At 43.1% G+C, this 24,915-nt stretch overlaps 1 protein-coding gene across 1 annotated transcript in view; it reads right to left on the reverse strand.

Annotated features, from left to right (window-relative positions):
• The window catches only part of BOLL (boule homolog, RNA binding protein), a 90,148-nt gene that overhangs the window by 17,844 nt on the left and 47,389 nt on the right, over positions 1-24,915 (reverse strand). The window contains exons 6-10 of the mRNA XM_019523155.1: positions 23,171-23,298; positions 16,147-16,218; positions 13,880-13,927; positions 9,437-9,565; positions 7,415-7,513 (exon numbers count right to left, since the gene is read on the reverse strand). Coding sequence (XP_019378700.1) covers positions 7,415-7,513; positions 9,437-9,565; positions 13,880-13,927; positions 16,147-16,218; positions 23,171-23,298 — 476 coding nt within the window. The remainder of the gene's footprint in view (positions 1-7,414; positions 7,514-9,436; positions 9,566-13,879; positions 13,928-16,146; positions 16,219-23,170; positions 23,299-24,915) is intronic.

Below are 24,915 nucleotides of genomic sequence, written 5' to 3' on the forward strand. Positions count from 1 at the left end.
AACTACTTCACAGTTAGGGCGGCTAGGAGCTGGAACCAACTTCCAAGGGAAGTGGTGCTGGCCCCTACCCTGGGGGTCTTTAAGAAGAGGCTGGATGCCTACCTGGCTGGACTCATTTGAGTCCCGTTTCTTGTTTTGGGGTTTTGTTGTTCTCCCACCCTGGCGGGGGGTCGGGCTAGAAGATCTACTAGGTCCCTTCCGACCCTAAATCTATGAAACTATGAACTATGAAAACAAATAAGGAAGTTGGTTAACTAAACTGAATAGACATAACTTGGGCAAAACAAGAACAGTCAGAGCAAACCCCACCCCCAGCTAAGAACAAAAAGATTACCTCAGAACAGAAAATTCCAGTTAAAGGTAACCATATTTGGCAAACAGAAGCAAGATTATTAATATGCATTAGAAGGAAGGCTAAGTTAATTTTATGTATTAAAAATGCAAGCTATATGGTCTATAAAAAGAGAAGTGAATGTACCCTTTGGAACACTCCTGAAGAAAGCCTGGAGATACTGTCACTGATCCAAGATCCTGTTTTGACATAAGACATGGGAACCAGGAGCCCCAGACAACAAACACTTCATGGCCTAATCAACCAATGAAGCTGTGTTTGTAACATTACGGGGTGGTCAGTATCTGTTTTGATTAGCTACAAACCTCAATTTTTAAACTACTACTTCTACTTCAGTTTTAATTAGAATTCTATCTGTTAGGATTCGATAAACTTGCTTTTAGTTTAGAACAACCATGTCTTAGTCTCTTTGCCTGGTATAAGACCCAATATAGCATCATAGGGACACAACACCCCATGCCAGTTATCCAGCTTGCGGGACCAAAAGATTGAGCACTATTGCTTTGGAATACTCTCTAGATTAGAATGTCTGTCCCTCAAGAGAGATTCTTGTTGGAAGCAGAGGAGTAGCCCACTGATGGAGACAAATATTCCCTGGGAATGGTAGAACCATATATATTGCAGCTTCTGATGATGCTATTCACACTGAGGCCAGCACTAGCATCAGGAAAATGAATAAACTGGATCTTCAAAAGACGTATTTTGGTACTGGGGAGTATTCATGCCAGATTCAGTATGAATCAGAGTTTTGGTATCAATGCTCTCTGTGGTGCAGAAGCTTCCTAAGGCCTTTTTCACTGTTGGAACCTTTTCTCCCTTTTCTAGAAGGGTTTGGAGAAATTGTCTTTACTCTTTTGGGGCTTCTTCACAAGAGAGGCAAGATGCCATATCTGAGCTCTGTTTGTAGACAGTATGGGAGAATAATTCAGCACCCCCAGTGCCCAGCATGCAAGGTGGTCTGCCTGTCCTGGGATCACGAGTGCAAATGCTCTCTGTGCTAGAGATGCAGTGTCAAACAATATGTGACCTCCTCAGAGAAACCCTCTTCTCAAGCTCTGCTCAGTGAGTAGATACACCTGAATCATTACCATGTGGTTTGAAAGCTACAATAGGGCCCCCAAAGAAGACAGTAAATTTACTATCACTATCTCCACTGTTTTTTTCTAAATATGTTTTAGAGAACAAGAATCCAAGAAAAACAGTTGAATGTTCTATTCCAGAGCACAGACTTCAAGAACAGGATTAAAAGGAGATTAAGGCTAGATATCAGGAGGCGCTGCTTCACGGTCAGGGCGGCTAGGATCTGGAACCAACTTCCAAGAGAAGTGGTGCTGGCTCCTACCCTGGGGGTCTTTAAGAGGAGGCTAGATGAACACCTTGCTGGGGTTGTTTGACCCCAGTACTCTTTCCCATTAAAACTATTCTATTGAAGTTGCAAAGTCAACTCTCAAAAGTTGAGAAATACCCTTATAATTCACTTACAGTTTCAATGTACATCATTGTATCTACATACTCATACATCAAGGACAACACAAAAGGGAATATTTTGTCATCTTTGACTCAAATTGCAGAATTTATTCTCTCATAAAGAGTTCAATAGTTACCATTCCTTTGCCTCCTCTACATTATGTAACTGTAATATGCTCAATGTTGTTGAAAGTTACAAGAAAGTCCTATGGTGCAGAACACCGCCTACACCAGGGGTAGATAAAATACATGCTGTGAGCTATATTTGGTTCACAAAAGGATTCAATCCAGCCTGTGGTGGGTCCCTTCTTAGCCCTGCCCAGCTCAGGCATGGGGGACAGCTCGGGCCATGGCATGTGTGGCTGGTCCCATCAGCCCCAGGCACGCGGTGGGGCTGGGGCAGCATAGTGGCTGGACTCATTTTCAGGTAGTCCCTGCACCAGACCCAGTCCCTTGCCAGGCCCCCAGCCCATCCAAACTGCACCCACAGCTGGAAACACTGGACAAAGCCAACAGGTAAGGTCTCTGGAGACTGGCCCAGGACCTGCGCAGACAGGGCACATGCCTGGGCGGATGGGATGGGGTCATGAGCAGGCAGGGAGTGGTCTCCAGGTGCAGGACAGGCAGGTGGGGCTGGGATTGTGATCTGGGGGTGGGAACAACATAGGGCTAGGACCCAGGGCAGAACTGTTGCCTGTAGGTCCCTGCAGTGGGTATTGGCTCCACAGTCAGAGGCATGTGGGCAGCAGAAGGCAGCTCTGCCCCAAGCCCTTCCTCACACTGTTACTGCCCAGTGATCCTGATCCCTGCCCCATGCTATCTACCCAACTAAGCATGGGGCAGAGCCACTTACGAAGTTTTTTTGAGCAGTTGGGTGGGTGGGGAGTGCTGCTGATCTGGCCTGTGACAGCTCACCAAAACTCCTTCAGTGGCCCTCCCCAAATCATTGCCCACCCCTAGCCTACACTGCCAGCAAAGCAGACAAAACATGAACCTAATTCTCAAAACGGACTCTCAGTCCACTTTTAAGACCTCAGTTATTTATAAACCCCTCAATTACCTGGGTGCTAGTTAGTTCTGCATTACCTTTCATTCTATGCCACAGACTTTCAGCTGCAAAGCTCTTTCTATACGTTCCTACTGTAGTTCTACAAGAGGCAAGAAACAATTTATTTTCAAAGGTTTTGGCTTAGAATTTTCTCCATTTTACCATCCATCACATCCAATTTTGTTCTTTTTAACTCCTATATCATATATCCATGTTCCATAATGACTGACGTAACATAAGAACACACATATAGTGTAAGTTTATAAAATACACTGGATGGTAAACTCATAACATACTCTCGCTCAAAATCTGAGTATTATGGGTGAGTAAGGTAAATAAAGAAAAACCTTCCAGACCTGCTGGGTCAAAAAATAAAATCAAATCAAAGTTGTAAATACAAGCTCAATTTTATAAACTAAATGAACTAGAGATTTATGTAGCTTATTAGGAATACTAGAAACTTCTGAAACCAACAGCGAGCTGAACTGACTACACGTTCAATCCTGGGTTCCTAATTAGCACAAAAGACGTGAGAAATGGAAAGTGTTGAGAAAAAAATTACAAAAGTAATGAGGAAGCAGAGAGAAAATGACTCAAAATGAAGGATTAAGAAAGTTATATTTGCATAGCTCTGCCCTCACAGTCAGTACAGGCTACTCTAAGAAAAAAAGGAATTGCTTATATTCACTGTCAAAATGGCATCTTCTATGCAACCCCCACCAAAAAATCTTTGCCCCCTTTCCCCAAAACAGTCAAAGAAAAATCCACATAACAAAACTAGAGAAAATATTCTTATAAAAGCAGGGAAAAACTGAATTAAAAATAACTTACTGCTTACAAGATGAAAAATTGAGAATTGCATATTAGCCATACTAAAAATCTCTCTTACCATAAGTGTAAGAAGGTAAAAATCCTCCCACAACAACTGTTTGAGGACACAGACATCTGTTACTCTAAATAGGGATATGCAATTACACCTGATGGCATCTATCTCATCTAGAAATTAACCTAACAGCTGAGCTTTATTATAAATACTAACAATTTTTTTAAAGAAACAAATTAATGTAATTTTAGAATGATTTGCATTCATTGGATAAAGTAAAAATATGCTTATTTCCTATGTTATGAAAATCACAGAAATCAGTATGTTTAGTTCTGCATGCTAGTAGAAAGTAGGAGGTGAAATAGATTATCATCATCATGTTACTTAATGGCTTTAGGGCAGTGATGATTTTGCAGAACCTAATAAATATAAACATCTAAGTTTACTTTACCCATCTGAATTACATTCAGGAAGATGACTTTGTATGACAGCATAAAAAAATAAAAGGTGAGGCAGAGATGGAACAGATATTTCTTGATCACATGAGAGAGGCAAGGATTTCTTAGGGTGGTATCTTTTATTGGACCAGCTACATAGTTGGTCCAATACAAGCTATCAATGTAAGAAATCTCGCATAATTTCTGGACCATCACGGCTACAAAAATCACTCTTACACCAACTGATTATATGATTCACACTAAGCATTTATTGCCTTCTTTTATTCTAGCTCTCCCAATTTTATTTCAACACAACATTTAATACTCTAGCCCCCTCTGCTGAATATATTGTGTGTGTATAGGTTACATAGAGATTTTTTCCCCAGGATATTTTCTCTTTAAAAGAAATCAAGAACAATGAAGAAACAAATACAGAACAATAACAGAAAATATCTTAAAGTAAAAGTCACTGAATAAAATACAGGAACTTTTCTCACAGCAGAACCTAAACACAGAACTCATGCCAGGACTTTTCAGGTGAGTACACTAACCAAGTGACAGTTACCCTCTCCTGCTCTTTTCTCTGTAACCCTATGAATCTTGAATTCCTTGCTGCAAAGCAGCACAGCTTCAAGAGGGCATCTTCACCTAGCCTAGCCAACAGCCTATTTGTCAGGGCACTGTCCTAGGAGGTAGAAGCTGTGGGTTTGAATATCCTGAGGTTGACTCTGAGTCTAATTTGCTGAGTGCTTTAATTACTACATATTATATAAAAGGTGGGCATTACCACCATTTATGCTGCTACATTTTGAAAGAAAGTGACCATAATTGCATTTTGTGAAGGTCCTGGTCTTTTTGGTATGTTAGGCCTCCTTTGGAGAATATCTAGCAAATTGGGTCCCTTGGAAGACTTAGCAATCCTCCACTTATGGTCTGCATCCTGATCAGGCTCAGCTGACACATGCATACCAAGCTGTTCAGACTGCAGCAGTTCTAGGTATGTATAGAAACTGAACTTTAAATAGCCTAGGGAACTTTCAAGTCAAACAGGCAGTTGTCTGCTGTGTTCAGGGGCCTCCAGGATTAGGCAGCATATGAGAGGGGTCTTCTGGATTTCAATTCTGTTCTTAGGTGCTTCAGTTGACCCATAACCTGTATTAGGTACCTAAATCCTTTACTGTCCCAGATACTTCAGAAAATGATGAAAGAAATTTCCAAGTGGATAACTGACACACAATCTCCCTACAAGACAAATTACTTCCCAACCCTAGAGCATTAGCAGTTGATGCTTAACAGCATAAAGATTTATATGCCATCTAACTTGCTTCTAAAACTATATGAAAAACTGTAACTCATTATCCATACCATGTATAATCCTTTAAAATTTATTACTGAATACTTGGTTTCAATTATGTTATTCCTTCTTCCACAAGACCTCCATATGGGGTAGGTGAAAGCTGAGGGAAAAAGGGAGCGAGACAGGCAGGGACCAGGTTTCTCTGAACTCTATCTTTGATCTATGACCTTGCATCTGTGGTCAATACCACCTCTTGACTTTGCAACTTAGACAGAGTTCTGCTGGGTTTGTGTCTGTCTTTTACTCTCAGGCATACATTCAGGGTGAAAGCTTTTTATTTATTTTAGTAAAAATCTTTGAAACATGTTCCTCTTCTCTGTCTAGAAATCAAAAAAGGGCCTTCTGTGCATTGGTCAGCTTACCCTATACCACTCTCTTCACTTCACAGATTAAGCAAGGGTACGGATTTCCTTCCCATTTTCCACAGGTGGAATATTAGGGCTTCTCGAATCCTTTAGGCTCTGTGAGCTGCTCTTGGGCAATGAATGAGCTCTAACACTCCTTAGTCATGTTTTTGGATTGGCAACAACTTTGTGAATTACATATGTACACTGGGTGTGTGTCTATACAGCAGGGGCGAGCAATTATTTGGGTTGGAGGGCCACTTAGGGAGTTTTGGTGAGCCATCAAAGGTTGGGTCAGTACCTTCCATCCCTCCAGCAGCTCACCAAAACTCCCTAAATGGCTCTGCCCCACACTCAGCTGGGCACATGGAATGGGACCACAGGTGGGCAGGGACTGGCATCCAGGAGCAGGACAGGCAGGTGGGGCTGGGATTGGGATCGCTGGGCGATGGCAGTGTGGGGCTGTGGCAGAGCTACAATCCACGCCTCACCCCTGCCTATCGAACCAGTGCCCATCCCAGGGACATGCAGGTAGCAGATCGTGGCTCTGCCCCAGGCCCCATCCCCATGCTGTTACTGCTCTGTGATCCCAATCCTGATCCCGATCCCATCCCCATCCAGCTCCTGGGCACTGCCTCCTAACCACCCACTGACTCATCCCATCCAACTGGCCATGCACCATGCCTGCATGGGTCCTGGGCCAGTCTCCATGGAGACCCCACCTGCCTACTCCATCTGGCACCCCGGCAGTGGGTGGAGGGCAGACAGGCCAGGGTGTCCACGCAGCAGAGCTGGGGTTGGGTATGGCAGCAGTGGCAGAGAGTGGCAGTGCAGCCAGAAGGAGCTGCTGCTGTGGAGGCTGCCTGGAAGCAAATCTGGCTACAGCACTGTCCAGCCCTGCTGGGTGCCCAGGAGTGGTGGGACTAGCCACATGCATCATGGCCCAGGCTACCCCTTGGTGCCCGGGCTGGGTGGGGCCTAGGGACCTGTCATGGGCCAAAAGTCCTTGGTGGGCTGAATCCGACCCACAGGCCATATTTTGCCCACTCTGGTATAGAACCTGCTCAGCCAGTGTGTAGCCTACTGAGTATGCATGGTATATGCACATATGCTTATGCATCCACACTTCATGAGTAATAAGGGTAAAAACTGAAAATTACAAGCACCAAAAATGCCACTTATACAGCTGGAAAACTGCCATTTAGGTGCACAGAAGGTAAAATAATTCTACCCCTCTGTCTTCTGATATAGTAGCTAATGTTACTGAAATGCTGGATATTTTTATTGGCAGTTCATATTACTATATTCTTGTTTTTCTTCAGAAATCTTCTATCCAGTCTATGTACTATGTTAGCCTTTATAAACTTAATTTCAGCTCTTCTTTATTTGATACCTTAATTTCTAATAGTATTTGACAGATCATCTGAACAGAGGAGCTTCAGGATGGGTATCTCCCCAACACCTCTTGTGTTAAAGATTGATTCAAAGAAATAACTTAATTTTTGGCAACATTCTTGTACTCATTAATTACTGCCTAACATAATAAAAGGCTAACAGTAAAGAAATGACAAAACCACAGAGCTTACTTTTACAGGCTCAGGCTGCATCACAGCTGCTGGCATGGCTATGGCACTTTGGGCATAAACTTGATGATATGTTGCTTGAATTCCATGATCAGAATAGGGCTAGTATAAAAACAAAGGTTTCAAATTATTTTAAGAAATATTATAAAGCAAATTCTGTATTTGTATGTTTTTGTAAATTCAAATTCCTTAGAACTGTGGACTAAGATAACTCAAACAACTCCAGATATTTATTACTTTTTTTCCCATGCAGAACATATTTGATTTAATAGGGGTGCTTTTTAATCGACACTGAACCACATTTTTCTCTAGTATTTTATCATGATAAAATGTATACTTTTCCTTAGCTACATTTTAGTAAAAAAATTGTTATAGGTAATTATTATTTTTAATTGAATATTGAAAAGTAGAAGACAAATTGCTGTCATAAATTTTCTAGTAGACTTTTTCTTCAGTCATTATAATCAAATAAATTCTAAATACCTATATATTTTTGCATTTGATTTTGTTTTTATCATAGAAAACCAGATTTCCCCTGCTCCCTTCACTCAAAAGGATATGGGTCCAGGTGCAGCCACAGGTGACTCGTAGGGGGGCCACATGCCCCCCCGAGATTGGCCCCCATCTTGGCACCACTTTGGATAGGGCAGTTTTTTTGCCGTGCAGACCAGCGAGGGCGGGGGGTGGCACAGCACTAAGCCACGGCATAGAAGTATAGGAGTGGAAGTGGGGTTTTTGGCCTGCCCCTGGGCCCACCCACAAATTGCGATCCCCCAGACTCAGGAGGCACCAGCCACCCCTGGCTGCAGCTGTCTCTGCCACTGCTTTGCGGCGCTAAGCAGCCCTGATATACTGTTGCCCCTCATTCCCAAGCCACAGTACCCACAGCTCTGCTGATGCCCCTTGCTCACGACACACAATCCCTAGCTCTGTCAGTGCCCCTCATTCCCAACCCGCAGCCTTCTGGCTCTGCTAGTGCCTTTCACTCCTGACCTACTGTCCCTTGTCCCCAGACCCAAGCCCCGCAGTGTGCGAGAAGGGGGTCAGTGTGGGCACAGGTGATGCACTGGGTATGGGGGAGGGCATGTGCTTCCCCTCCCCCACCATCCCGGCAGATTTCTGTGCCCAATGGGGCACAGGTGCAGCCTGGCTGGACTAGCTCCAGGCAAGAGTTGCCTCTGTGGCCTAGGGAGCAGAACTTGGAAGAGGAGGGAGTGCCATGCCATCATGGCTGTCAAGGTGAGGCGAGGTGAGGCGGCATGGAGCTGTTCTCCCTGCTGCTGCCAGGAGGGCAACAGGATCCTCACCTTGGCAGCCATGGTGGTGCAGTGCTCCCTCCCACACTGGGTCCTGTCCACTGGGTTGTGGAGGTGGCTCCTGCCCAGAGCTAGTCTGGCCAGGCTGTAGTCCTTCACCCTGCTGTGGGCACAGAGATCTGGGGAGGGGATACTCCTCTCTGCTCCTCCCAACGTGTTACCTGTGCTCCCCCCACATTGCCTGTGGCCCCCCCATTCCTCCACCCCCACAGACTTACCTGGAAGGAACTGCTCTGCGCTACCCTGTCTGACTGCCAAGTGCATGAGTACAGGCACACATGCACGTGGTACCCCTGCCCCCTCAAGCTCCAAGCAGCCCCTTGCAGGCTGGAACTCTGCTAGCCTGCAAGGGGAAACCCACCATTTCGTAAGTTTTTCTCCATTAAAGGAGAACATCTGCGGTTTTCCACAGCAAATGGAAAACCCAGATCCCTGGTGATAACTTTTCAAAATATTTTGGAATTCAATACTTCTATTTATAAGCTATGCCAGAAACTGTGGATGAGCACTCATGACACTTGTTTGAAATGGCTCAAATAACACAAATGTGGATGTGGAGGGAAAAGCTCAAGGATTCTTATATTTATGCAGTACAACTGGCATGGTTACACTGAACTGTTTTCGCTTAAATTGGGTTTAAACTAGGTCACCTGAAAAAGTTTCATTTTCTACTGTACGTAAATTGTAGGCAAAAGTTTAATAACCATACCTCAGGAACAGTAGCTTCCATTAGAGATAGAGGAGGAGGCATGCATCCACCATCCTGTGAAATTTCTACTGGCTGATAAATAACTTCAGATGGATGCAGATAAAAGAATGAGGCCGATGAGGCAGGAGACTGAAATAAAACAAGTTATTAAATAAAATTCTATGATTTACACATTAAATTTATTGACAAGGTTTAATTTAGGTTACTGAACTCTGTATGCCATAGGCAAAAAGCGACACCTTAAAAGGTTTAAAGAAACAATGAAAACTAACATTTAGGCAAATAATGTTTCAAGTTTTCAGAGATTAAACTTGCTTCTGAGTGCCCTTCCCATTTTTCCTTGTCATAGTCATATTTTATTTATTGTAAGTGTTTCTTTTCTGCTATATGAAAGATTTGCGTAAACAAAAAAGGAAGCAACTGATGGACTGACTATACATGGGAAATAATTAGATTAATTTTACTAAAAGTACTGTCAAAAGCATGTGATCAACAAATGAAAAAGGGGAAATAGTTTTTCCTTTAATTACTCAATTTTATTTATCGTACACACTACAGCAAGGCTATCGAGTAAATAATTTTCAGAAGTAAGTGTAAATTTTTAACTTGATGTGTTAGTAACACAGGGGTGTCAAACATCTTGTATAGAGACCAGATCTGGGTAACAGAGCAGCTCACTCTGGCCTATGGGTCTCCTTGTGGGCCAGGAAATTTGGCGATGCAGCTAGCAGGCGGCAGGGCCTGCTGCCAAATCCCAGGCTACACACTCTATTGACCATGGCCTTCAGCAGCGAAAGGACAGCAAAGGCTGTGCTGACATAACCCTGATTACCCTGCAGCTGTTTGGCCCACAGTCTCTGGCCCCCACTGCTTGCGCTGCCTCTGCTGCTGGCCCTGCAGATCCGGCCTGAAAAAGCTCCGTGGTTTAGATCTGGTCTGGGGTAAATTTGAGACTGCTGTACCATGTTAATCCCAGATATGGTTTATAAGTTTTCTAAATATAATAAAAGTGAACTACTGTGCTTTTAAAAAATGTAAATAAAACATAAAAAGTTAAGACTCTAAATCCATAAACAGAATACACATTTAAAATAACATTATAAATACATTATAAAAGTAAATTGAAAGTTTTGAGTTTTTTTTAACTGCAAAAACAAATGGAGTTCTTAGTTTATCCTGTGGATATATGTGAAGGCAGAAGAGAGGGCTTTGTATATTTGTAATATATCATGACTTCCTACAACAGAAACATAAAATCCTGAAATACAGTTGTGGCATTTATTCAAAAGATAAAATCATTTTCAAAACATTAAAAAACCTTCATTTATAATATCTAGGTGTTTATGTTCATCTAGGTTCTCACACTGTTAATGTTTTATGGTATTATGAAGGTGTTGATAAAGAGTTAAGGCTCCATTTCCTATCTGGTTTCATATCTCAACAACAAATTTATAGACCCATTCACAATATGTAATATAATGTAATAAATACATTAATTCTAACTTTCTGATGTAAAATGAGTACTAACCTGTATATATAGAGATTAATCATGTTGCTTAGTGTACAAGGCACTAGGTAAACTTATGGAGCTAAACTAAACATTCATCCTTATAAATCCTTAAAAACAAAAAAGTTTGTAGAACTATGTAAGAAGTTAGAACTGGTCCAGGCCATAAAAACTTGCAGATTAAGTCCCTTAGCCTGCACGAACAACTAGCACAAACCTCTGTGCCTATGCTAAGGTCTATGCTATAGTACACAGTTTAAAAGTCCAGGCTACTTGATCCCAACAAAAGATCAGGCCTGAAAGAGATTTTTACATTTACTGATTTATGAAGTAACAAAACTATAAACTGTTTATAGTATAAAATCAATTATTTAAGCACATCTTACACTTCTCAAAATGAACTCAATTCAGGTAGCTTTCAATATTGCTTAGAAGAGCAAGAACATTACAAAATTAAGTCCTATTCCAGAATTCTCATGCTCCCTGAAGAGCATATAGTAACATGGTCAGCTGTTCCAGTATTGCCAGCTTGTCTTTGCATGAAATAGTTGCACCTTGAAAAGGGAGCTTCTGTCCTGTAAGACAATCCTTAAAAGGGAATCTCAAATATGTGTGGTCAGATAAAAAGTGGCATTGTTCAGATTCCACTTGCATTGGTGTATTTGTTTTTTGCTTGGCAAATTGGTTACTGTGTTCAATGAACCTTTGACATGAACAGCTTTCACTGAAAATCTTCTCCACTATTCCATAGAGAAAAGTTCCCTGGGAGAACAGGACTTTATTTGCCCCTTCTGATTTTATGACATTACTGTAATATTATTGGTGAACTCTCAAAGTCTGGATGTGACATTCACGGTATACAAGTCCCCTCTCTGACTATAAGCCCCCCTCTACACATGCAGATAAAGGTGCAATGGGATCTAATGTAGGGGTAGGCAATGTGTCAGAGCATGGCAAGTGAAGGCATTTTGCTTGGTGCACACACCTCAGAGAAGGGACCAGGGCTGCACTGCCACAACAAGAATCAGGTCCCTCACATCTCCCCAGCTGACTGCCGCTGGCACACCATCTTACAAGTTAAGGGTGCCGGCATTTTTGGCATTCTGCCCAAAACATTGGCAACCCCATATCTAACATATGATCCATCGTCTTTTGCCAAACCACGTGCGTATGTACAATCGTCTCTTGACAAGCCACACATGTATGGCAGAAAGCGTGATTGTGGGTTCGTGCTTTAGATCCAATCGCACCTTACTGCTGGTGTAGGGGGCTTCCAGCCACTATACCCACAAGCTAACAGGGCTTGGATAAAAATCTCCAACAGAAGTGCAGGAACAGAAAAAGCAAATATGCTTTCTAAGCAAATGAAGCCATTTTAGCAACAGAAATGAAAGAACTAGAGAGATGTCTCTCCTTAAGATCTTGGAAAATCCAGAGTTCAAAGAGATAATGAAGATGTGGATGTGAATGGTGTTTAGCAGCATGTGTGCTTTCCATTGATTTAGAACTCTCTAGGGCAGGGGTGTCAAACTCATCTGGCCCCATGGGCCTGAAGTGTCACAGGGCTGGACTTATGGGCCAGATCAGGCCCATAGACCTTGCCTCCACATACTGGATTCAGTGCTCACTCAGGCTGGTCCAAGACTGTGTCACACATGGCGCCTGCTCCAACCAGTCCAGGATTGCACTGTATGCAGCATGTAATCCAGAACCATGCCTCATGGCACCCATTCCAGCTGGTCGGGGAACCATGTTGCATGTGATGCCTGCCCTAGACTGGCCAGGGTAGATACTGCACAGTGCATGTGTTCCAAATTAGCTGGAGTGGGCACTGCATACAGTTTGCATCCGAGACCATCAGAGTGGGCACTGCATGCGGTGCAGTTCTGAACTGGCTAGAGCAGGCACTGGCAAGTGCTAGATCTATCATGTGGGGTGGGGAGGGTCCTGGACTGACCTGTGTGGGTGCCACACGCAGCACATGTCATGGAGTGGCCACCACGTGACATGTAGCCTGGATCAGCTGGGATGAGCAGTGTGTGTGTCATGTGTCCCAGGCACTGTGCATGGAGCTAGTCTGATGTGTGCCATGAGGCACGTGGATCAACTTGAGACCAAGGGCCAGCACTGGATCTGGGCCACAGGCCATATCTTTGACACCCCTGCTTTAGGGCATATTAAGAGTGAAGTCATGCCATGCTGTACCATATTGATGTGTAGAGATGACCCAAGCAGGGTGCAGGGCCTGGGACAAATCAGCTTGAGTGGGGTCCTGCCCCATGATGCAAGGAAGCTGGTGGCAGGGACGGGGGTTGCAAATGGCCGGATGTGAAGCCAGTGGCAGTGCGGAGTCGCTGTGGCAGCTCCGCTCAGTGGGGCCCCCCAAAGCACAGGGTGGTCACCCCAATTCACCCCCCCGCCAGGGATGGCCCTGCTGATGTGTATTCCTAGAAAACCAGAGCTCCCAGAAAGACTCTGGAGGAAGTCTAGTAAGTAGACTAGTGAGTCTGGAAGAGCTGAGGCATTAGCTCAAGGATCTAGGCAACCATACTGCAGGGTGCTACTGCCAACCCCCAAAAATTTCACAGCCTTCTTTCTGTTCCATGATACTAGGTCCATAGGCAAAGTGACAAATTAAGTGTTTGTCTTGATGCTTTCCTTAATAATTCAAAATACCTCATTGATGAACCCCCATAATTAGATCTGATATTTTAAAAATTTATGTTGTATGTTTTCCTTGATATCAGGGAATACTACTGGGACACTTGTGAGATACAACATATTAACTAGGCTGGTGCTTACAAACAGCCCTGGAAAATTTCATTTTACCTTTTGAAATATGTACAAGTGATATAAAAAACTGGAAAAGCATATAGCGTGTTCAAATTAACAGTCACAACTGATGACCAAATGCTGCAATTTTAAACTAGATTTACCTGAGGAACACTCCACTGCCACTGCCCAGGAAGACACTGCGCCGGGGCCTACATTTATAAAAACAAGATAGTATATTGCTTCCGTAATTCAAACACTTCCACATTGAAGCTCAAAAACCTTTCAAATACACTGTTTTCAAATTAAAAAGTTGTATAAAATTAGGAACTGGTAAGGGCACAAATAGAAAACTACAAAAGTATCTAATAACATTTGTGCATACAACACACACCTTTCCCCCAAAAAACCAGCTGCTGGAAACTGGTGTGAACACTATATGTGAGAAATATGGTAAGAGCAGGTTCTGCCACTTACTGGGTAAAACTAAAAGTAAATTCTGTAGTCATCCACAGGGAGCAGAACAATGAACAGGCCTCCCTAGCTGCCGCCACTCAGTTATTTACTACAGAGAAAGATGTTTTTGAAAAGCAAAATGAATGGGGGTGGGGAAAAAAAGGTGTGTATTATATTCCAGGGCATGTTGTACACAAGAAAACATAGTAAATCTGAACTTAGCTCCAGCTGCACAAAAGCACTTTATGGGACTTTGGAGCCTAAATGCCTTTGAAGATCTGGACCATGTGTTCTATTGTCTTTCAGTGGGCTTATAGGTTAGCCATAGAGATGCACCAATATAGTTGGTCTATACTGGATCGGCACCGATAAAAGGAAAATTGACATTATTGGCAATCGGCCTTTTTTGGCTGGTATAGCCAATAATTTCACCAAAAAATGTCGCTGCAGCCTGGCAGCTTGGAAACTAGTGTCCAGCAGGTAAGTTTGTGGGGGGAAGGGGTGTTTGTGGGAGGGAGGGGCGAATCGAGGCCCTTCACAGTGAGGGAGGGAGTGGGCCTTGGGCAGGGACAGATGCTGCCCAGCTGGGGTGGGGCAGAAAGCAGGACAGTCATGGACGGCCCATCCAGGGGGCACGGAGCAGGGAGGGGGTGTGGCTCCCTGCCACTGCATGTACCCCCAGGGGAGGTATGGGGGCACATGCCCCCCAGATTTGTGCATGGGCTGAGGGCAGGCTGCCTGCTGTAGGCTCAGGGCCAGGAACTTTGCCGGCCTTTTCCCAATGGGGATGCTGGGCTGGGTGGGTGGGGGTGTGGTGGGCAGTGCTGGGAGGGGGATTATGGGGTTGGCTATGACCACCCCAAAAATTCCCCATAGCTCCTCCTGTAGTCCCCCTGCCCCAGCACTGCCGCCACCCACCCTGCTCCTGCCTGCCCCAGCCCAGCCCCCCATCCTGCCAGGAAGAGGCTGGCGTAGCCCTTGACTCTAAGCTTGCAGCAGGCAGCCTGCCTTTGCCCCAAGCACAAATCTGGGGGGCATATGTCCCCTGTGCCTTTCCCAGGGGTGCGCGCAGTGGCCGATAACCAGTCTCCGCTCCCCCACCTCCCAGATGAGTCGCCTGTAGCTCTATCCCACACCCTGCCCTGCCCCGGCTGGGCAGCACCTGCCCCTGCCCCTGCCCAAGCCCCACTCCCTCCCTCACCTTGGGTGCCTCAATCTGCCCCAGCCCATGCCCCTTCCCTCCCCGACAGACTTACCAGCCTAATGCTGCTCTCCAGGCTGCGGGGCTGCATATCAGCTATCAGATCAGTATCTGCCGATATGGCTGGTTAAGAATCGTCCATTGGTATCGGCCAAAAAAAATCTTTGTTGGTGCACCCCTAGTTAGCCACTTCTGAAAATGATACGTGGGCTTCCAAGTCATCTTATGCATTTAAAAAAAATACATTATTTTGGTAAACCAGAGAAAAAAATAATGCATTATTGTTATTTTTTAAAGAATTTTTAAAATTTCATCTCAGTCCTACTTTTTAACATATTTTAGCCAGGTCACAAGTGATCCATAAAACAAAACCCAGGAAAAAACTCCCGAGAACTTTTCTCCCACTCTTAGAAAAAGTAATTAGTACTGTCCGTTTTTGTGCAAATATCTTTAACTTCAGTGAAAATCTGCATGACTGATTTGTAAAAGTTACTGAGTTCTATCCTTATTTGATTTGTGCTTGGTCTTATTTTTTTCTCAATAAGGCCAACTGGCAAGCACCACCATAAAGAAAATATCAGAGTTTATCCTAGTGAAGGGATTACCCACTATGCCTTTTACAATTATTTTAGGTGTTACCCTGGTAAACTTTTAACAGTCTTGTTCAGCTAGTAGTTTTTAAAAACTTAGTTTTGAGAAAGTAGTGAAAGATGTATACAACGTTGGAAAGAATCCTTAAGTAATAAAATAAATTTATCCATTCAAAATTGTTACCTGGTAATGATATGTAGGTTGCTGATAAACAGGTTGAGCTACCATCACAGGGGAACTGGAAATAGAACGTGACTTTAAAAAAAAAAAGATAGGTAAATTAGAAATCCTAATGCAGTAATTTCAGGAATTGTTACTTTAATTAAAACATGCTTCTTAAATTTAACATAGAAAGTTATACATACACCCTATCCTTTTTAATACATATTGTGTCATAATAAATGATTGATTGTAGCAATTGTGAATATGTACCTAATTATATAGAATTCAGATTCTTTCATATGACTGATTTGTTTTGTCAGTACTCAGTAAATTGTTTCTGGTCTTGTTGCTGGAATTTCTGACAAATTAAAAACTTCAGATTATAATTGTTTTCACAGATCAGACATACAGTATCTTTACTCTCAGAAAAGGAAGAAATAATTTATTCCATAGTGTAGATGAAGCTCATGTTATGTGACCTCAGAACTTTCTGGAAAAAACTCTTACCTATTTGGGCTTACTACAGCCTCAAATCTCTCCATTTCTGTAGATGTAAAAGTGTAATTGTAAGTACGTGTATGTAAGGATATACCAGCATAAAAGCCTACAGGATTGATAATGGAAGGAGCTGACATCTGGCACCAGAGAAACCAGTGCCTTGTTACTGGGAGGTACAGTTTTGAGGTACTGAAGCTTGAGATATAGTCAAGATCTTGATTAACAAGCAATTCAACACAAAGGAGTAAGATTGGGAAGCTTCTTTGTTATCAAAACCTAACTGAGACCTTTATGAATACTAAAGATGCTCCAAAACATGGGTCATACTGTTGAGATGAGATGTAAAATTCAGCTCTATTTCCCTCTCAGCTTCAGGAAAAGAATCTATGAAAGCTCCTTAATACTACTATACAAATTCATCACAACAGTGGATATGAATCTTAACAATGGAGCCAACTTCCTTCAGCTTAGAGATGGAATTCAGGCAATATGTTCAAGATGTTGAAGCCCTCTTTGGGGGTGACTTGGTATGACAGCTGGTATAAGGGCTCGCCTTATGGAACAGCAACTGATACGGTATGGTTCATTTTGTTTAGTTAAACTAAAATACTTACCAGTAACTGGAGTTCTTCACCATGTAATACCTGGAAGTGAGAATGCATACGTGGACATATCTCAAGCCCCTAAATTTTGACTGGAGACTTTATGCCTTAGTAGTGCCTATCCAGTACATTCTCAATTAATTTTCACCACTCATCATGCATCTCCACATAGGGGATAAAGTGCACATTTCCTGCTCCTCAGTTTTCTCTCAGCTGCCAAGTCCTATATTACCACCTTCTACTCCAAGGAAGAATGTGGGTTTTGAATGTGTATGTGGATAATAAACCTTGAATAGCTTCTGTTACTGGTAAGTAATTTAATTTTCTTCTTCAATATATTGCCCATATACACAGTGTTATTTCTGGGTGACTCTAAATGCCCATATACCCAGAAAGTAGGCCTGAGTCCTTTCAGGCCAGTAGTTCTTAACCTTCTTAAATGCAAGATACACCTCAAAAAATATTAGCTCTTAGCTTTTGACTATGGAAAAAATAATAGAACTATTCTTCTGCTGCAAAGAATTCAGAAAGACAAGAGGTCCAAATGTTTTTGATACTATGGATTCTTATTTGAAACCCCTTATTTGTGAATTGTGTACAGATGTTTGCACATAACAGTACTGATACTGCATGGCTCCCTAATGGCCAAGGATGCCAAGACACCCTAATGTGCTATGGCTAGGGACATACTTAAATAACGATTTTGTGATTTTTGCGGAAACCACAAAAAATAGTGATTTCTGTGATTACCTTGAAAAACGGTGTTTCCCATGATTTTGGTCAGAATCACCTGAAAAAATAAAAGCTTACCAGAATCCAAAGAAAGTGAAGGAATCTCTGCAGCCATAGAGAACACAGTATGAGAAAGAGCCATTGAGAGAACGAGACAGTAGCATAGACCCAGTCAAGGCACCAGTCAGGAAAGCAAAAGGGTTTCAGATCCATCTTTTAATAAGCCAGGTGCAATGCTGTAGCAATGCTGCAGTCTGAAGATGATCAGTAAAAAGATATCCAAGAAAACTAAACACACTTCAGCTCAGGATCATGTAGGAACCTTGCATGCGGATGGTGGTAAACTGTTTTGTTGATCGTGCAACATGATTCTGGCTGCGTTGAGGAAAAACAGCACTGATCGGCATTTAGAGTCCAAATCGCATATAAAGTAAAAGGGTGCTGCATAGGCTGAAGGTCAGAGGAAGAAACAAGCAACTATGTCCTTGATCTTTAAAAGAACTACCAAAATCAGTTTGATAGGAAGAGAGGCTACGTTCACACTAGTGGAGGCATTCATGGCTGCCAACATTTCTCTGGAGAAAACTGACAGCCCTAAATTAAGGGACTACTTGAACAAACGCGTCCAAATGCTGGCAGTTTCCTATCTGCAAACAAGCTGTGCTAGGATTATCTACCAGGAGTAATTGCTTCGCATGTTCAGTCTATAAAATCTGCATTGGCAGAATATGATTATATTTGATTATAGCAGACGAAGCAACAGATGCCCAAGATAACTATGTTGTGCACATTTTATTTGTACCTGGGAGCTGGACAGACTGTGACCTACCTGTTTTTCAAATAGAGTCGGTTCACCTGTATCTGTCAATTTTTCTATTGTGGCACAAGCTGTAGTGAAGGCTGTTATAAACTACAGCTCAGAATTTAACAAGATCTCAGCATTTCTGTCTGATAATGCAATGTATATATGCAAAGCTTTCTCTGATGTGCTCCATGGAATGATGCCCAATGCAATTCTTGTCACCTGCAATGCACACATCCTTTCTTTAGCAAGTGACATCTGGCACATAGGTTTTCCTGATGTGGATAGTTTTGTTTCCTTTTTAAAAAAAGCATTCAAACATTTTCCAGGTCATAAACTTCAACACAGGGAGTCCATCACCAATCAGAGCAGATACCTATATGTGACTGTGTCACTTCCAACACACCCGGTGCTTACAAGATGGAATTTGTAGCAACTCAGTTCATTACCACGCAGAGAATATGAAGTACTACCAGCAATTTGTGTGCAAGGAGCTTGAAATCACACCTGGCACACAGTACATGCTTAAACTATGCAATTTCTTAAGACAGGGCAACATAGAAGATCAAGTTAAGTTTGTGGCTGCAAAGGTGATCCAGTTCATGGAGCTTCTAATGTGGTTTGAAAGTCAGCAAACTTTGTTCCACCAAGCACACAAGAAACTGATGTATTTGGTAAGGTGAGTCGAAGACATGGCATCACAACTTTCAAACTGTCAGTGAAAACCGGTGGAGACAAGAACTGTCCCAGGCAATAGCTGCGAAGCTGAATCAGTACAAGTACAATCAGTTACTACCACCGTGGTTTAAACAACCGGCTGCCTCCTTTTTCTGTGCTGTTCATATTTTTTACCCCACTCAGGTGTCTTTTCCGAGTTTTGACCCTCAGCTACTGAAATCAATCCCTGGATGGCAGAAACAGCATGACAAGGACTGTGCTGCTTACACAAACTTTGTCAACAAGAGTGCTAGTTGCTTTTGACTATGACTGTGTTTTGGCAATCTATTTCCAATTAGTTTCCATGTCTCTGGAACACCGTATAACTATTCCAACAAATTCAATGGATGCAGAACATGGGATCTCAGAGTATGGATTACAGAGACAGAGGATGTCAGCTGCAACTGCTAGTAGAGGCTGCATGCTAGCATTTAACAACTAACATCAATTGTTTCTGCTAAGGACAGCATTATTTAGTATTACTAAACTTTTTGTAGCATGCTAATAATAAATTATATCAGCTACAATTCATATTGTGTATAAATTTATAATATATTTCATTTTAGATTTAAATTTAATCATTTATAACAATGCAGTAATTCTAATATTATAAAAACCAGCAGTCTGTCTGTCTGTCTGTAATGCTTTATTTGCACTCTGATTGGCTGACAGAAACAGCCAATCAGAGTGCTCCAAGCATGGGGGAGTGCTGCCATGATTCCAAAGCCATGCTGAGGACTGGACAGAGGGTGGGGGAGCCAAGGCCAACAGCACTGGCCTTGGCTCCCCCACTCTGCTCCCTGCAAGTGACGCCAAGGACCAGACAGGGGTTGGAGAGTCAAGGCCAGCAGCATCAGCCTCAGCTCCCTCACCCTGCTTCCTGCAAGAGGCAGACCAGTGGCAGCATGTGGCATTAGGTGGCAGCACTCCATCCCAACCCTGCCCTCTCCACCCCCAGTCATTCTTGACAGGTAATTGGCTAGTGTATTTGATAATTCTATGGACTTTGCTATTTAATTATGCCGTGGTTTTTGCCTCTCAGCCAATCAGCAAGGAGGGACAGGGCAGCTGGGACTTCTCAGCCAACCAGTGGCAAGGGGAAGGGGCTCACTACAAAAAGACTGCAAAACTAGCTTTACATGCTGCAAGAAGCCTACAGAAATCCCTTTGTCTTGCTGCAGTTTAGGTAGGTCCCTAGCTATGGTTGAGCATCACTGCTATAGGCAAACAGCAACACAGAACTATTCTGCCAAGAGTGGCATCTTCCATGGAGGCTTATGCAATGGTATAATGTTTAGTGAAAATATGAATGGAGCTAGCATGCAGATAACACTTATAGGGACATTACACAAGGATGCTATAAAAATAGAATGACTGCGTCCATATTACTGATGGTGGATGCACTTTGGTAGTCTTGCGGCACAGTTTTATACAAAATTCAGTTTGATAACCTCTGAGCTGATATCGCTGCATCTTTAGATCTCTGACAACAGATACAAAAAGCAACAGTGTTTCTCAACAGCTTGCCCTGTGAAGGCAATCGGACAGAGTCCTTTTAATATCAAGCAAGTGCAGTGAAACCTCTGGTCATGAGGAATAAGACTTCAGGATACACCCCAACAAGTTAACTTTCTGTTCCCAAACAAAACATTTGACAGCTTTTGGCAGGAAATTTGGGTCAGTCCTTACGGTGATACTGTCACTATTTTGCCATGTAAATATGTCTAGTTGAGTTCTTCCTTATGCAAAAAAGAGTATCTCCTGACCATGGCTAAGCATTCTTATTCCACCTGTGAGTCATGCAGTCTCCAGGCTGTAAAATGGAGGGAATGAAAACATGTATAAAGAATTTTCCCTCCTTCCTGGGTTAAGATAACCAGAAATAAAGGAAGCTTCCTGAGATCTCACATCAAGAGTAACAGAAGATCCTAATACCAAAACTTTTTCAGCCACCTGAGGGCTACCAAGACAAGTGCATCCCAGTCCTGACTCATTTTGCAGTAATTAGAGCTTTCAGAAGGAATGTATACAGTAGGGCTCTCAACCTATCAGAAATGCATCAAAGGAGGAACCACAAATGAGCCAAAGCCTGTTCTTCCTGTTTTTTTCTGGCTCTCAGCTTGAATGGCTGACAGGTGAAGCAACTCTCAGGAATATGGGGGTGCCTATACATAAGCAACGAGGCTGCTCTGATGCGCTGTAATTCCATAGCGTTGGAGTAGACTCCATTAATCAAGTCTACTGGATCGTAGTAATTACCATGCTCCAGCAGACTCTGGTGTCTCGTATATCAGTGCCCCTGTGCTGAAAAATGACAGTGGGGCCACTATTTTTCACTACAATGACACTAATACACAAGACGCTCCAGGCGTATAATTAGAGTGGCTCCCAGAGCCACTCTAATTAAAAGCCCTCTGCCTGCCTCACTTCCAGGACACATGTATAAACACCCTGGGTTTTCTTCAGGCAGAAATGGTACCTTGTGTGACCTCTAGATGCTGAAAATCAGTCTATTACACAAAAAACACTACCAAAAGCCCAAAGAGGCAGTAGTTCTGGGAAAGACAATTAAAAATACTCCTCTATCCTACAAAAGAAATAAAGAAGTATGTTTAGAAGAGTTCAACCCCAGGTAAATAGGTAAACACCTGTGAAAAACCATCACAATAGACTGTGGTTTATTCACAAAACAGTACCAAAGACCAACTTCTGACCAGATAACCTCTGGTTATCCATTACAACTTGGTAGTCTTAATTTCCAATACTTTACTCTTACTGACAGTTAACACTCTTCATAACAATTCTACAATTATGTATTTTTCCTGTCTATTCTATAGGAAAAATATAGGTGAAGACAAATGAAGTGAAAAGTTAATCACCCAATCAAAACAAAAGTAAAACATTTCTAACATTGTAGCCTGTTTCATTTTATATATGCAACAAAACCTGTAATAATTACAATGTTAATCACAAATTCCTCTAAATACACCTGAAAGAGCTCCTCCATGTTAGTTACAGTATATCATGCAGTTACATTTGTAAACTATCAGAAGAGCTGCAGTCATCAAACACCATGTAAAGGCAATAAATCTCAGAGTTATATTTAATGCTCCTTAGAATTTTAACTATTTTGTACAATAAAAGAGGAAAAAAAATAGAAAAAATGAAGGCTACAAGGAAGAAGCAAAAAGAAACATACCATAAACCACACTCTGTCCAGCTATGCAATTATAACAGTAGTGCTGAACATTTTGGCTTCATGGGCAAAATGAATGGTGTGGGGCCAGTCCACAGACCAGATCTCTCACAGGATTGGTGCAAAAGGTTGGGCCGTGTCCCTGTGCCACCTTGTTCTGGCCCCCGCATGCCCAGATAGGCTTGGTCCTCCATAATTGGCCCCGAGCTGCCTTGGCTTAGCTTGGCCCTGTGTCACCCAAGCCCCACATGTCCAATCTAGCATGCAGAGCCATCCTATCCAGCCTGCTGGGCTCACTATGGGTCTGCAAATTTGGCAGCAGTGGAGTGGCAATTAATGCTGCCAGTCTTTCCCCACCACCAAATTTTTGGATCCAAGGGGAGCCCAGCAGGCCAGATGACATGCCACCATAAGCCAGGTCAGGTGTTGAGTACTATTTAGCTACAAGATACATGCAGTATTCATAATCTTTCAGATGTGTAAAAATAAGTTACTTACAGACCATGGTTGTGGAACAGAAGCAACTTCAGGAGTGTGAAAGTAAGCCACTCCATTGTGATAAGTATAAGGATATCCAGTTGAAGTAGTCAAGTACATTGTTCCAGCTGCTGGCATAATACTAGATCCTAAAACAAACAATGATAGTATCAAATGTTAAACCATCAGCATGTAGAAATTAAAACTGAACAAAGATATGCAATTCTTAAATTAAAGGAAGTAAAGACATACAAAGTTAAGCATTTTATATGTGTTTAAAATATAGAGTATAAAAACTGTACGTAGGGGAATAAACACTTATAAAGTGTGTAATTTGTTTTAAACTAAGAACATTTTAAATAGAAGATTTCTTTACTACTATATTTACTCAATTCCAAGATGAGGCTTTTCCCCCATTCATCACAGGGAAAGCAAAGCCTTGTCTTAGAATCGAGTATCACACCACTACAGCTAGCAGATGTGAAGAGCCACTGTGCAGGCAGCCCAGCTGTGGCAGGGAGAGCATCAGTAGCATGCAAATTTCTGTTTTCAGCTCTGCTCCTCTCCTCTCCTCTCCCCTCTCCTCTGTCACTAGCAGGGAGTCAACCAGGGAAGGCTGCATGCTGTTGTGGCTGCCTCCAGCCAGCTGGGAGTATCAAGTGGGTCTTCCCCCTGGTGGCACACAAGTCTCCGGAGCTGCATATGAACCCCTTGTGATAGACACAGGCTGACTTAGCACCAGTCCTTGCCGCCACATGCAGCTCCTGAAACTTGCTGGAACTGGCACAGCTGTTCCCTGCAGCATGGGGCAGGAACAGCTCTGGAAATCCACTGGGCCTGCCACAGCTGAGAGTCCAACCATTTAATCTGGGCAGTGTAGGGAGCCGTTGTGCTGAGCCATAGCCTGGCCCTGCTCTGTATTGCCATGTGCACCTCCCTGGACTCTGCCTGCAAGAAAGCAGCAGGACTCCCTCTCACTTCTGGTGGAGTCCCAAGAACTGCATGTGGTGGCAGGGAGTGGGGCCGGGCCACCAGCTCCATCATGTGGGGCTTCTCCCCAGTGGCGTGCGAGTCCCTGGAGCTGCATGCAAGCCCCGTGTGATAGAATCATAGAAAATTATGGTTAGGAGCCCTCAGGAGGTCACCTAGTCCAACCCCTTACTCAAAGAAAACCCACCCCCAACAAGATCTTCCCAGCCAAAGCTGTCTAGCCAGATTTAGAAAACATCCCAGGATGGAGCTTCTGCCACCTCTCTGGGTAACCTGTTCCAGTGTTACACTACCCACCTAGTGAGAAAATTCTTCCTAATATCCAACCTAAACTTTCCTTGCTACAACTTGAGACCATTGCTGCTTGTTCTGTCATCTCCACCACTAAAACAGCTCCATCCTCTTTCGAACCCTGCTTCAGGTAGCTGAAGCCTGCTATTAAATCCCTCTCAGTCTTCTCTTCTCTAGATGAAATAAGCCCAGTTCCCTCAGTCTTTCCTCATAAGTCATGCCCCCCAACCCCCTCACCATTGTTGTTGCTCTCTGCTGGACTCTCCAACTTATCCATAGCATTTCTGTAGTGGGAGGCCCAAAACTGAACACAGTACTTCAGATGAGGCCTCACCAGTGCTGAACTGAGGGGAATAATCACTTCCCTTGTCCTACTGGTAACACACCTACGAATGCAGCCCACTATGCCATTAACCTTCTTGGCAACAAGGGCACATAGTAGGCTTGTATTCAGCTTATTGTCCACTGTAATCCCCAGGTCCTTT

This window comes from Gavialis gangeticus, unplaced genomic scaffold (assembly GCF_001723915.1).
Source record: "Gavialis gangeticus isolate Ggan-Ray unplaced genomic scaffold, GavGan_comp1, whole genome shotgun sequence".
In the NCBI taxonomy this organism is placed as follows: Eukaryota; Metazoa; Chordata; order Crocodylia; family Gavialidae; genus Gavialis; species Gavialis gangeticus.